Below are 18,093 nucleotides of genomic sequence, written 5' to 3'. Positions count from 1 at the left end.
ATGTCACCTGGATGGGAGAGCATACTTTATCAGAATAGGTTAAGTGAACTTGGCCTTTTCTCCTTGGAGTGATGAAGAATGAGAGGTGACCTGATAGACACACACAAAATGTTAGAGGAACTCAGCTGGTCAGACAGCATCTATGCAAGAGAATGAATATCAATATATTTGGCCAAGACCATTAATCTGGAACAGGATGCTGAGTTCCTCCAGCATTTTGTGTGTGTGGAGGCCTCTCATTAGACTCCGTTAGCTACATTAAGTGGATCATGTGTTTTGTAAGTCACCAGAGTCCTGAAAGAGACACTTTATGTCAAGATCTGTCATCGGAAGAGATTGCCATAGATTCCTAATTACACGGCAAGAAGACATGCCCTTTGGCCCAACTCATTGGTGCCATCCAAATTGCCAAGCAAGCCAGTCCCTCTGAACCTTTCCTATCTAAACGTTTTATAGTTTGATCAGATGAAAAGGTTCATTATCCTGATACAAGTTGCCTTACTCTGATGGACCTCTGCGGCTCAGAATGCAGTGAGTCCTGCTTTTTTGGGTAGCTGTGCTTCACACATGAGACCAGGTTCATCAGAATATTCAAACCCATGGCATATCGGTACTTTGTTGAACCGTGATGCTGCTTTTGCTTAAAGTAATAAACGTAAGTGATTCTTCAGATGCTGGAAACCCAGAGCAACACACACAAAACGCTGGAGGAACTCAGCAGGTGAGGCAGCATCTATGGAAACAAATAAACAGTCAACATTTCTAGCCAAGACTCTTCATCAGGGAGTGGTGCTGAGGAGTGGGGAAAAAGGATCACCCATGATTGAATGGTGGAGAAGACTCGATGGGTAAAATGGCCTAATTCTGTTCCAATGTCCTATAGAAACGTTGAGTATTTATTTACATAGATGCTGCCTGACCTGTTGAGTTCCACCACATTGCTTAAGGCCATAGGTTGGGCTCTTAGAACAGAAATGAGAAGGAATTTCTTCAGCCAGGGTGGTGAATCTGTGGAATACTTTGCCACAGAGTGCTATGGAGGCCAAGTCACTGGGTATATTTAAAGTGGAGGGTGATAGCTTCTTGATTAATCAGTGTGTCAAAGGTTACAGGAATAAGAAAGGAGATTGGGGTTGAGAGGGGTAAAAAATGAGCCATGATGGAATGACAGAGCATACTCGATGGGCCAAATAGCCCTATTCTGCTCCTGTGTCTTATGGTCTTATGGTATTTAGGAACAGCTAAATTTCTACCTCCACCACCCTTTCAGGTCATGAGTTCCAGACCCCCACCATCTTCTGGGTGAGAAAGGATTTCCTTACCTCTTAATCATTTCACTGCCTCTAATCATGTTATTAATTACTTTAAATCTAATTCCTTCCATGGTTTTTGATCCCACCTGCAAAGGGAAATACAGTAAAGCTCTTTATTAGTGACCTCGCGGGCCTTGGCTTCCGCTGACTTCCAGACCTCCGATCAACCTTTGGGCTTTGATCTTCAGTATGGACCCCAGAACTGATGATGATGATGATGAATGAAGACCCTAGTGGAGGACCCTGAGCACCAGGCCTCGAACTGTATCATCTCATCTCTCTTACAGGGATCTAAACATCCACATCCAATCTGCCCCACTTTTGGCTCTAATCCATATTCATGTCACTTGACCTCGTCCAGAGTGTACTCAGCCAGACAGTTAGTTAAGGCAAGCAATAGGCCTGGTTGACATTGCCTGTCTGTTGGGAACATAATGTAAGATATGCTTTTTCAGTCACTTTGCTACAGAATCTTGTAAATATTGACTTGCTGTGCTGAATAATTTATATATTGCTTCATGAAATGCATCTCAGTAGCAATTAAATGCACAGTAGGTACAACTAATCTCCATTTTCAGGCGAACTATTCTTCAGACTCTCCAGCCTCCACACAGGCTGCCTCCTGTACTTGAGGAGCCGCTGTTTTTCAATGACTATTGAGTGGTACTCAGGCGTGGGGCTGATTGAAGCAGTAGAATGCAGAATAGTAACTCTGCTGATTGAATATAACAGGCAGGATTGATCGGTGGCCAATCATTTTTATTCCACTGCTCATTCCCATGCCAACATGTTGGCCCATGGCCTCCTCTTCTGCAATGAGGAGGTCACTCTCAGGTTGGGGGAGCAACATCTTGTATTCCACCCTGGTGGCCTCCAACCTGATATCATCAACATCGATTTCTCTAATTTCTGGGAATTTCTCTCCCTCTACGTCCTCTCTTTTTCCATCCCCCCCTTCTTACCCCTTCTCACCTGCTTATCACCTCCCTCTGGTGCCCCTCCTCCTTCCCTTTCTCCCATGATCCACTCTCATCTCCTGTCAGATTCTTTCTTCTTCAGCCCTTTACCTTTTCCATTTATCACCTGCATCCCATCTCCCCCACACACCTGTTCATCTGTTTCACCTATCACCCATCAGCTTGTACTCCATTCCCCCCCCCCCCATCTTCTTATTCTGGCTTCTCCCCCCCTTTCTTTCCAGTGCTGTTGAAGGGTGTTGCCCTAAAACGTTCATGTAGAAGTGTCGACAAAAATCGACAGGAGTGTAATTACTTCCAACGTACACTTTATTCCAACCCCAAACAAATGGTGATGTCATATATCTATACATCAGAAAAAAACCCGCCCCCAAAACGTAATAGCATACCACGTAACATGTAACATACACGGCAAATTTAACCCTTAACACTCTGGGTGGATTCTGCCTAATGAAATTAAGGAGTCCCTACATTAGTTCTTTATTCCTCCCCATAGATGCTGCCTGACCTGCTGAGTTCCTCCAGCATTTTGTGTGCGTTACTCTGGATTTCCAGCATCTGTGTTTTTGAATATTACCTCCATCTCTGTTGCGATACTGCAACCCGCCATTAACAGTTACCACTCTAACCCACATCCCCCATCTCCATGACTTTCATCCCCTCACCGACCCTACTCCACAAGAGAGAGAATAGCTGTCAGGAAGAGCAAAAGAGATTCTGCAGATGCTGGGATGCGGGTGTCACAGTAGTGCTGCGGTTAGCACAATGCTGTTAAAAGCACAGGGTGTTCCAGAATCCAGAATTCAATTCTGGTACCATTCTGTAAGGAGTCTCAGTATGTCCTCCCCATGGAATGAGTGCTCTTCCCCAGGTGTTCTGGTTTCCTCCCAAAGTTCAAAGACCATAAGACATAGGAGCGGAATTAGGCCATTTTGGCCCATCGAGTCTGTTCCACCATTCAATCATGGATTCAGTGATGGCTGATCCATTTTTCCCCTCCTCAGCCCCACTCCCCGGCCTTCTCCCCATAACCTTTGATGCCATCTCCAATCAAGAACCAATCACTCTCTGCCTTAAATACACCCAAAGACCTGGCTTCCACAGCTGCCTGTGGTAGCAAATTCAACTAATTCACCACCCTCTGGCTAAAGAAATTTCTCCAAATCTCTGTTTTAAATGGACGCCCCTCTATCCTGAAGCTGTGCCCTCTTGTCCTAGACTCTCCCACTATGGGAAACATCCTTTCCACACCTACTCTGTCCATACTACTCCGTCTAGGCCTTTCAACATTCGAAAGGTTTCAATGAGATCTCTCCCCATCCTCCTAAATTCCAGCGAGTGCAGACCCAGAGCTATCAAATGTTCCTCGTACGATAACCCTTTCATTCCTGGAGTCATCCTTGTGAAACTCGTCAGAATCCTCACAAATGCCAGCGCATCTTTTCTTAGATAGGGAGCCCAAAACTGTTCACAATACTCAAGGTGAGGCTTCAGCGGGTAGGTTAATTGGTCATTGTAAATTCTCCTGTGATTAGGTTACTGGTTGCTGAGGTGGCATGGCTCAAAAGACCAGAAAGGCCTGCTCCAAGCTATATCGCTAAGTAAATAAGAATTAAAAAACTAAATAATTCAGAGCAACACACTCAAATGCTGAAGGAACTCCATAGGACAAGCAGCATCTGTGGAAATGAATAAACTGTCGATGTTTTGGGCCAAGACCCTTCCCTTCATCTGGACATGTTGCTCTAGCATTGTTCTCAGCAAACAGAAACCAAAAGTAAATTTTGTACAGCCATTCAGTTTTCCAATTTTTCAATTTTCCATTCAATTTTACTTATGTGGACTGTATGCGGAGAGATTGTTTAACATGAGAGCCAGTGATCATAAAGCTATTAAGGTACAAAAGAATGCCACTCAGCCCATCAAGATTGACTTTCCATGATGTTTCATGCTGTTACGATCATGGATTTTCTGCTTGGCTCAGAAATGGGAAGTGGAGGAAAATACTTTCAGTCTCTGCAGAAGAACAAGGGGACCAGGTGGTGGGACTGATTGGAAAGTGGAGGGGAAGGGTGGACTGATAGATTAACAGATGTGTGGAAATTATTGAAGAGTCAAGGGTTGAGTCTGATTTGAAGAACAGGGGGTTGGGACTGATTGAAGGCTTCTTCTGATGAAGCTTTTTGGCCCAAAACTTTGACTCTTTATTCCTTTCCATAGAGGCTGCCTGACTGCTAAGTTTCTCCAGCATTTTAAGTGTGTTACTCTGAATTTCATGCATCTGTTAAATCTGTTGTGTGTAAGTATTTTCCACTGAGGTTGGGTGATACCAGATGTAGAGTTCAGGTTGAAAGAGGAAATAGTTAACAGGTACATGAGGGGCAACTTCTTCACTCAGGGGGCGGAGTAGTGAGAGTATGAAACATAGTGAGAGTATAGATAGCAGTAACAGGATCGGTCCGAGTCAGCATGGATTTATGAAGGGGAAATCATGCTTGACAAATCTTCTACAATTTTTTGAGGATGTAACTATGAAAATGGACAAGGGAGAGCCAGTGGATGTAGTGTACCTGGACTTTCAGAAAGCCTTTGATAAAGTCCCACATAGGAGATTAGTGGGCAAAATTAGAGCACATGGTATCAGGTACTAACATGGATAGAAAATTGGTTGGCAGACAGGAAATAAAGAGTAGGGATTAACGGGTCCTTTTCAGAATGGCAGGCAGTGACTAATGAGGTACCGCAAGGCTCGGTGCTGGGACTGCAGCTATTTACAATATACATTAATGATTTAGATGAAGGAATTAAAAGTAACATTAGCAAATTTGCAGATGACACAAAGCTGGGTGGCGGTGTGAAATATGAAGAGGATGTAAGGAGAATGCAGGGTGACTTGGACAGGTTGAGTGAGTGGGCAGATGCATGGCAGATGCAGTTTAGTGTGGATAAATGTGAGGTTATCCACTTTGGTGGCAAGAACAGGAAGGCAGATTACTATCTGAATGGTGTCAAGTTACGAAAAGTGGAAGTACAACGAGATCTAGGTGTCCTTATTCATCACTCACTGAAAGTAAGCATGCAGGTACAGCAGGCAATGAAGAAAGCTAATGGCATGTTGGCCTTCATAACAAGGGGAGTTGAGTATAGGAGCAAAGAGGTCCTTCTGCAGTTGTACAGGGCCCTGGTGAGACTACACCTGGAGTACTGTGTGCAGTTTTGGTCTCCAAATTTGAGGAAGGACATTCTTGTTATTGAGGGAGTGCAGCATAGGTTCACGAGGTTAATTCCCGGGATGGCAGGACTGTCATATGTTGAAAGATTGGAGCAACTGGGCTTGTACATACTGGAATTTAGAAGGATGAGAGGGGATCTGATTGAAACATATAAGATTATTAAGGGATTGGACACGGTAGAGGCAGAAAACATGTTCCCGATGTCGGATGAGTCCAGAACCAAAGGCCACAGTTTAAGAATAAGGGGTAGGCCATTTAGAACGGAGTTGAGGAAAAACTTTTTCACCCAGAGAGTTGTGGATCTATGGAATGCTCTGCCTCAGAAGGCAGTGGAGGCCAATTCTCTGGATGCTTTCAAGAAAGAGTTAGATAGAGCTCTTAAAGTTAGCGGAGTCAAGGGATATGGGGAGAAGGCAGGAATGGGGTACTGATTGTGGATGATCAGCCATGATCACATTGAATGGTGGTGCTGGCTCGAAGGGCTGAATGGCCTACTCCTGCACCTATTGTCTATTCTACCAGCACGTGTGGATGTGGGTCCAATTTCAACATTAAGGTTCGATGGGAGAGGTATGGAGGGCTATGGTCTGGGTGTAGGTCAAAAGGAGAAAGCAGAATACTAACTTGACTTGGACTAGATGTGCTGAAGAACCTGTTTCTGTCCTGTACTGTTGTGTGATGTCCTGGGTATGACTCTAAACTGCAACTGGTGACGAGGTCTGATTGGGGACTTTCAGAGCGTTGGGGAAAGTGGAGTTACCCCTTAGTCATTCTTCCTCCCAGGGCCACTCTGACCTGGAATGGTAGCACCTGCAAGGATTACTGCTCAGGATACAAGCGAAGGCCAACGGCAGATCCGGCAGGTTCAGTAACTGAACTTATGACGGAGAAGGCGGATGAGCTACGACCTCAAATGACAATGGCTATAGTACAGGCGGATGAACATTTGGGAAAAGAAATGTCATGGGAGATCTAAATGCTAAAGTAGGACAAGGTGCTGATTGAAATATAGGGAAATTTGGACTGGGGAAAGAAATGAAAGAGGTGAGAAATGGGTAGAATGGTACAAGGTGAATAATCAGGTCATTACAAATACCTACTTTAAAAACCATCCAAGACGCTTGTGGACCTGGAAGAGTCCAGGTGATAACACCAGAAATCAAATTGACTTTATTACTGTAAACCAAAGATTTAGAAACTCAGTGACTCAATGCAAAACATATCCAGGAGCAGACTGTAATAGTGACCGTAACCCAGTAATATGTCATGCAAAAATAAAACTAAAAAACTAAAGAAGCAAAAACCTGAACAATCCCTTGACTACTCGCAATTAATTAAAGAAGAAAACTTAAGACAAAAATTTACAATTGAAGTAAGGAATAGATTTCAAAGTCTAGAAATAGAATCTGTTGATGATGATAGCAATCATGTAGAAATGAAGTTTAACTCTCTAAAGGACGACTTGGTAGAATCAGCAAAGTCAGTGATTCCTAAAAAAGAAAAAAGCACAAAGAATAAATGGATTACAGATGAAATCAAAAATCTAATGGAAGAAAGGAGACGGAAGAAAGCAAATCCTATGGAATATAAGTCCTTAGATAAAAAAGTTAAAAGCTAATGTCAAAAAGCCAAAGAAGAATGGTTAAACCAGGAATATGAGCAACTAGAAAGAATCCCTATTACTGATCCAAAAAGAGTACATCAAAAAATCATGAATAACACTGATAAAAAGCTCCTCTGTTCTTCAGGTGGATGATTGAAAGCAAAGGACGGTACCATTATCATGGAAAAAGAAACATAGAAACATAGAAAATAGGTGCAGGAGTAGGCCATTCGGCCCTTTGAGCCTGCACCGCCATTCAGTATGATCATGGCTGATCATCCAACTCAGAACCCTGTACCTGCTTTCTGTCCATACCCCCGATCCCTTTAGCCACAAGGGCCATATCTAACTTCCTCTTAAATATAGCCAATGAACCGGCCTCAACTGTTTCCTGTGGCAGAGAATTCCACAGATTCATCACTCTCTGTGTGAAGAAGTTTTTCCTCATCTCGGTCCTAAAAGGCTTCCCCTTTATCCTTAAACTGTGACCCCTCGTTCTGGACTTCCCCAACATCGGAAGCAATCTTCCTGCATCTAGCCTGTCCAATCCCTTTAGAATTTTATACGTTTCAATAAGATCCCTCCTCAATCTTCTAAATTCCAGTGAGTATAAGCCTAGTCAATCCAGTCTTTCTTCATATGAAAGTCCTGCCATCCCAGGAATCAATCTGGTGAACCTTCTTTGTACTCCCTCTATGGCAAGAATGTCTTTCCTCAGATTAGGGGACCAAAACTGCACACAATACTCTAGGTACACGAGTGAATCTGCAGATGCTGGAAATAAATAAAAACATAAAATGCTGGCAGAACTCAGCAGGCCAGACAGCATCTATGGGAGGAGGTAGTGACGATGTTTCAGGCCGAAACCCTTCATCAGGAGTGAAGTAAAATGGGATGGTGAAGAGGGGATAAGAAGTGGGGGGAGGGATGAAGTAGGGAGCTGGGAAGTGATAGGCTGGAGGGAAATGGGCTGGGCGGAAGGTGGAGAATTATGGGAAATAAAAGAGAAAGAAAGGTAGGGCTGGGGGAGATTATAGTGAGGGGGGATAAAAGAGAGAGAAAGAGAACCAGACTAAAATTACAGATAGGGATGGGGGCAAGGGGGGGCAGGGGTATCAACAGAGGTCTGTGAGTTGGATGTTCATGCCAGCAGGTAGGAGGCTGCCTAGGCAGGAGATAAGGTATTGCTCCATCGACCTGCGTGTGGCCCCATCTTGACGGTAGAGGAGGCCATGGACAGAATTATTTCCCATAATTCTCCACCTTCTCCCTAGCCCATTTCCCTCCTGCCTATCACTTCCCAGCTCCCTACTTCATCCCTCCCCCCACTTCTTATCCCCTCTCCACCATCCCATGTTACTTCACTCCTGATGAAGGGTTTCAGCCTGAAACGTCGTCACTACCTCCTCCCATACATGCTGTCTGGCCTGCTGAGTTCCACCAGCATTTTGTGTTTTACAATACTCTAGGTGCGGTCTCACCAAGGCCTTGTACAACTGTAGTAGAACCTCCTTGCTCCTGCACTCAAATCCTTTTGCTATGATTGCCAACATACCATTTGCCTTTTTCACCGCTTGCTGTACCTGCATGCCCACCTTCAATGACTAGTGTACAAGGACACCCAGGTCTCATTGCACCTCCCCTTTTCCTAATTGGCCACCATTCAGATAATAATCTGTTTTCCTGTTCTTGCAACCAAAGTGGATAAACTCACATTTATCCACATTAAATTGCATCTGCCATTAATTTGCCCATTCACCTAACCTATCCAAGTCACCCTGCATCCTCTTAGCATCCTCCTCACAGCTAACACCGCCGCCCAGCTTCGTGTCATCCGCAAACTTGGAGATGCTGCATTTAATTCCCTCGTCTAAATCATTAATATATATTGTAAACAACTGGGGACCCAGCACTGACCCTTGCAGTACCCCACTAGTCACTGCCTGCCATTCTGAAAAGGTCCCGTTTACTCCCACTCTTTGCTTCCTGTCTGCCAACCAATTCTTTATCCACATCAATACCATACCCCCAATACCGTGTGCTTTAAGTTTGCACACTAATCTCCTGTGTGGGACCTTGTCAAAAGCCTTTTGAAAATCTAAATATACCACATCCATTGGCTCTCCCCTATCCACTCTACTAGTTACATCTTCAAAAAATTCTATAAGATTCGTCAGACATGATTTTCCTTTCACAAATCCATGCTGGCTTTGTCCGATGATTTCACCTCTTTCCAAATGTGCTGTTATCACATCTTTGATAACTGACTCTAGCATTTTCCCCACCACTGATGTCAAACTAACCAATCTATAATTCCCCGGTTTCTCTCTCCCTCCTTTTTTAAAAAGTGGGGTTACATTAGCCACTTTCCAATCCTTAGAAACTAATCCAGAATCTGATGAGTTTTGAAAAATTATCACTAATGCATCCACTATTTCTTGGGCTACTTCCTTAAGCACTGTGGGATGCAGACCATCTGGCCCCAGGGATTTATCTGCCTTTAATCCCTTCAATTTACCTAACACCACTTCCCTACTAACATGTATTTCCCTCAGTTCCTCCATCTCACTAGACCCTCGGTCCCCTACTGTTTCCAGACGATTATTTATGTCCTCCTTAGTGAAGACAGAACCAAAGTAGTTATTCAATTGGTCTGCCATGTCCATGTTCCCTATAATCAATTCACCTGTTTCTGACTGTAAGGGACCTACATTTGTCTTGACCAGTCTTTTTCTTTTCACATATCTATAAAAGCTTTTACAGTCAGTTTTTATGTTCCCTGCCAGCTTTCTCTCATAATCTTTTTTCCCTTTCCTAATTAAGCCCTTTGTCCTCCTCTGCTGGTCTCTGAATTTCTCCCAGTCCTCAGGTGTGCTGCTTTTTTTTTCCTAATTTATATGTTTCTTCTTTGGACTTGATACTATCCCTAATTTCCCTTGTCAGCCACGGGTGCACTACCTTCTCTGGTTTATTCTTTTGCCAAACTGGGATGAACAATTGTTGTAGTTCATCCATGTGATCTTTAAATACTTGCCATTGCATATCCACTGTCAACCCTTTAAGTATCATTTGCCAGTCTATCTTTGCTAATTCACGTCTCATACCTTCAAAGTTACCCTTCTTTAAGTTCAGAACCTTTGTTTCTGAATTAACTGCGTCACTCTCCACCTTAATGAAGAATTCCACCATATTATGGTCACTCTTACCCAAGGGGTAAGAAAGATGAGATTATGAACAGATGGACTGAGTATATTCAGGAATTGTTTGAAGATGATAGAGGTGAAAAACCAGAAATTAAGAAGAACTAAATTAAGGTCCAAGTATTTTAAAATCTGAAGTTCGTAATATGACAAATAAGATGATGAAAGGAAAGGCAGCAAGTCCTGATGAATTAGTAATAGAACAAATTATCGCCCTTGAAGATTATGGAATTGAAAAACTTACTGATTTAATCAATGACATTTATGAGACTGGAATAATACCAGAAGAGATGAAAAAATCAGTATTTATCACTCTTCCTAAGAAACCTGGAGCAATAGAATGTGAATTACATTGGACCATAAGTTTAATGAGTCATATCACTAAAATACTTATAAGAATTTTGATGACAAGAGCTAAAAGTAAGATACAAGCTGAAGTAGGTAAAGAACAATGTGGTTTTGTGAAAGACAAAGGTACAGGAAACGTGATATTGATGTTAAGGATACTATCAGAACGAGCTATTCAAGTGCAAAAAGTTTTGTTTGTTTTATCGACTGCACAAAAGCATTTGATAAAGTGAAGCACAATAAGTTTTTTGGAGTATTACAGGAAACTCTAGATCTAGATTCGAAAGACCTCCACCTGATCAGAAATCTGTACTGAGAACAAACTGCCGCTGTAAGAATAGATGGAGAAGTGAGTCAGTTTACGAAAATCAAGAGAGGCATTAGACAAGGGTGTGTTTTCTCCCTTGTTTTGTTTAATGTGTACAGTGAAACAATATTACAAAAAAAATAAGAGACATCTTGGGAATCAAAGTTGGCGGTGAAATCAATAATTTCAGATATGCGGATGACACTGTTAATTGCAAGTACAGAGGAAGAACTACAAAACTTAATTGATTTAGTTGTTGAAGAAAGTGCAAAAATGGGTGTATCTATCAATTGCAAAAAGACAGAATGTAAAAAGAAGGAGAATCCTATCTGCAGGCTGAGAATAAACGGGGAAGACATAAAACAAGTATAGAACATTTGTTACTTAGGGAGCTGGGTGACATCAGATGGCATGTGCGACATGGACATCAAAAGAAGGATAGGGATGGCAAAAGACAACTTTACGAGAATGAAGAGTAGACTGACCAACACTAAACTAGGGATGACAACCCACCTCAGAGTACTGAAATGTTATGTTTATCCAGTTATGTTATATGGATCAGAATGTTGAACAATATCTACTAACATGAGGAAACGAATTGAAGCAGCAGAGATGTGGTTTTTGAGGAGGATGCAAAGAATATCATGGATGAAGCGAATATCTAATGAGGATGTCATGAACAGAGCAAGCACAAAAAGAGAAATAATGTATGAGATCATGAAAAGGCAACGTGACTTCATTGGACATGTGATTAGGAAAGAGGGGTTAGAGTGCACGGTAACTATGGGAAAGATTGAAGGGAAGAAAGCAAGAGGAAGGCAAAGACAAATGATGGAGACAGCAGCCAGAGAACTGGAAATGAATACCAATGAATTGATCCACTTGACCCGAAACAGGAGTGTGTGGGCCATGGCAATCAAAGCTCAAACTGGGCACGGCACCTGATGATGATGATGAGTGTTCTGTGACTCTCTGACTATGACAGGAGGAACAGAACTAATCGAAGAACAAGGGCTGGGGCTAGCTGAAGAACAGGAGGATGGGTCTATGGGACAGATTGAAGAACAAGGGCTGGGACTAATTGAAGAACAGGGAGAAGGGATTGGGACTGATTGAAGAAGAGGGGAACTGATTGAAGAGCTCTTTCAAAGACCACAGAAGGCACTTAATCAGCACAAAACATTTTGACCATCTCAGGATATCTGAGGAGCTGAAGGAATGGTTAAAATCTTTACTTTATTGTCACCAAACAATTGATACTAGAGCGTACAATCATCACAGTGATATTTGATTCTGCGCTTCGCGCTCCCTGAAGTACAAATCAAATTAAGTATAATAAAAATTTTAATTATAAATCATAATTAGAAAATAGAAAAGGGAAAGTAAGGTAGTGCAAGTCAGGTCCAGATATTTGGAAGGTATGGCCCAGATCCGGGTCAGGATCCGTTCAGCAGTCTTATCACGGTTGGAAAGAAACTGTTCCCAAATCTGGCCGTACGAATCTTCAAGCTCCTGAACCTTTTCCTGGAGGAAAGAGGGACAAAAAGTGTGTTGGCTGGGTGGGTCGTGTCCTTGATTACCCTGGCAGCACTGCTCCGACAGCGTGTGGTGTAAAGTGAGTCCAAGGATGGAAGATTGGTTTGTGTGATGTGCTGGGCTGTGTTCACGATCTTATCAGTCAAGTGGGACAAACCACTGATGTGGGAACTGCGGCATGTTCATTACCTTACATAATTGCACAATGATAAGTCGTACAATCGATCCCAATGAGGTCAATCACACTGTTGCTCTCCAGGTTCGGTTGCCATGATGCTTGACAAGATGTGAAAAAAGTGGTGGAGTGAGGGGCAGCACTGTAGCCTAGCAGTTAGCCTAACACAGTGTCCGGTGTAAGATTGGGGTTCATTTCCCACCACTGTATGTAAGGAGTTTGGATGTTCTCCCATAACCCACGAGTTCCCTCTGAGTGCTCCGGTTTCCTCTGAGATTCCAAGGACTGTTCAGTTTAGGGTTAGAGAGCCGTGAGCATGTAATGTTGAGCTGGAAGCATGGCGACATTTGCAGGCACAATCCTCGATGCAAGCAATACATTTTCCCTCTCTGCTTTGATGTTTCAATGTACAAGTGACAAATAAAAATTGATCTCTTTAATGTTCTGTTTGGCATGTTTCTGAGAAGACTGGAGAAATAAGTTAGTATCCTGGTCTCTGCACAAGGACATGCTATTATTGTACTTTCCGGCTCTGTCTAACAGCCAGTAGAAAAATCAAACAACAAGCTTGTAAGTGTCAAAGACCTTAGCATCGGCAAAGCTGAACCTGGGAATATATTAATGGTAAACCCATATCTGGAGTTTTGTATGCAGTTTGGTCTCAGCATTACATAAAGAATGTGGAGGCTTTGGAGAGAAGGTTCACCTGGATATTCAAACACGAGGAAATCTACAGATGCTGGAAATTCAAGCGACACACACAAAATGCTGGTGGAACGCAGCAGGCCAGGCAGCATCTATAGGGAGAAGCACTGTCGACATTTCGGGCCGAAACCCTTCATCAGGACTAACTGAAAGAAAAGATAGTAAGAGGTAGTAGTAAAAGATAGTACGGTACTATCTTTTCTTTCAGTTAGGCCTGATGAAGGGTCTTGGCCCTTTGTGTGTGTCGCCTGGTTATTGCTTAGATTATTAGCTTCAAGTTGGACATATCAAGTTGTTTTCTCTGGAGTTTCGGAGACTGAGGAGCGGAATTGATAGAAGCTTATAAAATGATGTGAGACATTGAGAGGGTCGACAGATGGGTCTTTTGCCAGGGTGGATATGTCAGATACTAGGGGCATAGTTTTAAGGTAAGAGTGGGTAAATTTAATGGAGATTTCTGAGGCAAGTTTTTTTACAGAGAGAGTGACAGAGTACCTGGAATGTGCTGCCAGAGTTAGAAAAGCAGCATTGAAGATGGATTTAGACAGGCACGTGAGCAGGCGGGAAATGGGGGGGGGGGGGAATATGTACGCATGGTAGCATGGTGGTTAGCGCGTCATTTACAACACCAGCGTTCACTGATTGGCGATCAGAACCAGACACTATCTGTACGGAGTTTGTACGTTCTCCTTGTGACCACGTGGGTTTTCAGCAAGTGCTCCGGCTTCCTCCCACGTTCCAAAGACATCCGATTCGGGCCAGTGAGTCGTGGGTGTGGTATGCTGACATCAGAAGTATGGTGATGCATGCGGGCTACCCAGCACGATCTCTGCTGATTTAATTTGATGCAAAATGCTGCATTTCGCTGCATGTTTTGATGTACATTAAAACTAATCTTTTATCTGTTTGAGTGTTTGGATCACCACCTCCTGTTGGATAGGAGTGTTATGGAGGTCCCTGTCCTTACGGTGATGCCCTCTGATTACTTCCACAGAGGAGCTGCTCAAAACCAACATTGCTCACTGGTGGTCTCCAGATGGAGCCAGGCTGGCTTACGCCACCATCAATGACTCGAGGGTCCCCACCATGGAAATACCAATGTACCTCAACTCCCTGTACCCGACCGGAAGGACGTACCCTTATCCTAAGGTAAAGGGGAAGCTGCTTACAAATAGGGGCAAGGGATTTCAAGTCTCCTCCAAATAAAGTATGTGGATCAGAATAGAAATGATTAATGGTCAATTTTATTTGTCAAAATGCAACGGCAGTATTTTCTTAAGAGTTGTGGCAAATTTTATCAAATGTTACTTCAAGCAAGTGTGCTCTTTACAGTCTGCATTTATATGATCCTTCCTCCCCTTCATCAGTCTATAGTTAAATCCATTCCCTGTCGTTTACTTACAGGCTGGCCAGGAGAACCCGACCATCTCCCTCTATGTGGTGAATTTAAATGGACCGACGCACACGCGGGAGATGATCCCCCCGGATGACGCGAGGATGAAGTAAACAAGAATGCCATCTTTATTTTCCCTCTGCTTCACATCTTGTATCTGCTTCGTTTTGTAGTGTCAGAGGTAGATCTCTCAAGGTAGAAAGAGGGAAATGAAGCAGTATAAACTAGACAACCCAGTTACAGCCAGTGATGATAGTAATGTGGGCCGAATGGGGGTTGCCATGGTAACATGGCACCCCACTTTCGGTAGCAGTTAGGGCATCGCTTTACAGTGACCATGTGGGTTTCCTCCCACAATCCAAAAATGTACAGTATGGGTTTGGTTTAATAAGTTGTGAGCATGATAGGTTGGCACAGGAAACATGGTGCTTGTGGGTATCCCCAGTACAAACTTCAGACAGTATTGGTCATTGATGCCAAGCGATACTGCACTGTAAGTTTCAATGTACATCAGACAAATAAAGTTAGTCTTTATCTTTAAAACTTGGATTAACGTAGGATTTCAAACAAGAGAAAAGCTGCAGGTGCTGGAAATTCAAAGCCACACACTCAAAATGCTAGAGGAACTCAGCAAGCCAGGCAGCATCTTTGGAGCATCATATCCATCCTGATGAAGGGCCCCAGCCTGAAACGTCGACTGTTTATTCATCTCCATAGATGCTGCCTGACCTGTGGAGTTCCTCCAGCGTTTTGTGTGTGTTGTTTAATGTAGGATTTGTTTAAGTGGATGGCTGATGGTCGGCATGGAAGTTTGAAGTTGATAACTTATTGGGGTGATTGATAAGTTTGTGGCCTAAGGTAGAAGGAGATGAGTTATTAACTTCAAAATTTCTGCATAATCACTCAAAGAGTTGACCTGCATGTGCATGTAACGAGAGTTATATAACTCATCGTCTTCTACCTTGGGCTACAAACTTATCAATCACCCATCTGTGGACACTTTCTGGAGGTCCAAGATCTGTATGCTCCACGACCGCTGGACTAAGTGTGTAAATGTAGGAGGGGACAATGTTGAAAAATAAATGTGCTAGGTTTTCTAAAATAGACTCCTCCTACCTTAGGCCACAAACTTATCAATCACTCCTTGAATGCCTAACCTGATATGCTTTGAGTGATTTAATACTTGTATGAGTGTTTCTTAAATGACATGACAATCCTGTGCAAAAGTCATGTAAAAAAGTTCTCTAAAGTAAAGATGCTTTCAAAAATAATGAAATTAAAAGTTTCTAAAAATCAAAAAAATTACTGTAAAACACAGTAAAAACTAAATCAAGTCAATACTTGGTGTGACCACCCTTTGCATTTAAAACTACATCAATTCTCTTAGGTACACTGTTGTGCAGTTTTATAAGAAAATTGGCTCATAGGTTGTTCCAAGCATCTTGGAGAATGTGCCACGGTTCTCCTGCAGACTTTGGCTGTCTCACTTGCTTCTATGTCCCCAGGTAATCCCAGACAGCCTCGATGATGTTGAGGTCAGGTCTCTGTGGAGGTCATACCATCTGAAACCAGATAAAGAATCTTGGGTGTCTAAGAGTTATGCACAGAACTGTACTTCGACCACCTCTTCAGTCAGTACATTCCAGACACCACCACCCTCTGTGTGAAGCAAACTCTCCATCAGATTCCCTCCAAGCCCTCTACTTCTCACTTTGAACCTCTGCCTTTTTTGACACCCCCCCTCCATGGGAATAAAGTTTTCACGAGCTACTCCGTACTTACCCTATACAAGTAAAGGGTGCAGAGGAGGGTTACCAGGATTAGAGATCAGCTCTTATGAGGAACAGCTGAGCAAGCTAGGGCTTTTCTTTCTGGAGTAAAAGAGGGTCAGGGACGACTTAATAGAGGTGTATAGATGACAAGAGGCATTAATAGAGTGGACAACCAGCACATTTTTTTCCCAGAGCAGAAATGGCTAAGGTAAGAGAGCATAATTTTAAGGTTATTGGATGACAGTATAGGGTGGTTAAGGTCATTTTAAGGTTATTGGACGACAGTATAGGGTGGGGAAATGTCAGAAGTAGTTTATTTTACACAGAGTGTGGTGGGTGTGTCAGGCATGGTGGTAGAGGCTGCTACGATAGAGGAATTTAGTAAGCTGTTAGTTATGTGCACATGGATGAAAGGAAAATGGAGAGCTAGGGGGGAGGGAAGGGTTAGTTTGATTGTGGAGTTAGTTTAAAGGCTGGTACAACATCATGGACTGAAGGGCCTATACTATGCCGTACTGGTCAATATTCTATGACTATGTACCGCTCATAGTTTTATATTTCTAATTATTTTCCTCATCATACATTTGCGCATTTGCCCCTTCGAGGCCATAACGATTCAGAACATTCCAGATTCCAACCACACATGAACAGGAGTGAGGACTTGGCCACTGAGATGTTGCCAAAACAGCCACTGAGTAAGTCCGTGAGTGCAAGAGGTGATGGGTGACACAAATCCTGTGCCAGTCCAGACAGAGCAGCATAGCATTGGATGACCTTAGTTTAGGTCAAGGAACCTGCCTGAAAGATGTCCACTTTTCACACCTGAGCCCCGGTTCTAGGTCAATTTCCTGACTGCAAACTGCTCTTTCCTTTTACCTTTGCAGGGAATATTATGTTACCATGGTTACGTGGGCCAGCAGCACCAAACTAGCAGTGAACTGGCTGAACAGGCCCCAGAATGTTTCCATCCTGACTTTATGTGAAGCAACGACAGGCATTTGCACAAAGGTAAACTTTTCTGATTCTCTGCTAATATCTATTTAGATAGGTAGCTGGAAGTTAAATGGTCCCAGATAGCCAGAAGAGATTGGAAAAAAACAGAAAAGTGTTCCAATCGAGAGGAAAAGGTCTCAGGTAGACAGGAGTCTTCTCATATACTCAGGGCAAGCTTTGGGTAAATAAAGATGAAATTCTCAGAAAAACAGGAGATGACTTGGCTAGACAGAAGAGGCTTTAGATAGATATGAAGGGTCTCGGATAAACAGAAGGGATTTCAGAGGGTTGGCACAGTACCATAGTCGTTAGCACAACACTTTACAATACAAATGACCCAGGTTCAATCCTTGCAGCTTCCTGTAAGGAATTTGTATGTTCTCCCTGTGACCTCGGATTTCCTCTGGGTGTTCCAGTTCCCTCCCACAGTCCAAAGTCCAAAGACATACTGGTTGGTAGGTTAATTGGTCATTGTAAATTGTCTAATTATTAGGCTAGGATTAAATCAGGGGACTGCTGGGAAGCACAGCTCGAAGGG

General features: G+C 43.0%; 1 protein-coding gene across 5 annotated transcripts in view; it reads left to right on the top strand.

Moving 5' to 3' along the window:
• Positions 1–18,093, top strand: part of dpp6a (dipeptidyl-peptidase 6a) — a 1,522,610-nt gene that overhangs the window by 1,400,083 nt on the left and 104,434 nt on the right. For all 5 annotated transcript variants that reach the window (XM_073054906.1, XM_073054908.1, XM_073054905.1 and 2 more), the window contains exons 9-11: positions 14,392–14,546; positions 14,802–14,899; positions 17,447–17,570. In XM_073054906.1, the coding sequence (XP_072911007.1) occupies positions 14,392–14,546; positions 14,802–14,899; positions 17,447–17,570 (377 nt within the window). The remainder of the gene's footprint in view (positions 1–14,391; positions 14,547–14,801; positions 14,900–17,446; positions 17,571–18,093) is intronic.

This window comes from Hemitrygon akajei, chromosome 8 (genome assembly GCF_048418815.1).
Source record: "Hemitrygon akajei chromosome 8, sHemAka1.3, whole genome shotgun sequence".
In the NCBI taxonomy this organism is placed as follows: domain Eukaryota; kingdom Metazoa; phylum Chordata; class Chondrichthyes; order Myliobatiformes; family Dasyatidae; genus Hemitrygon; species Hemitrygon akajei.
This window is presented reverse-complemented; position numbering and strand designations above follow the sequence as displayed.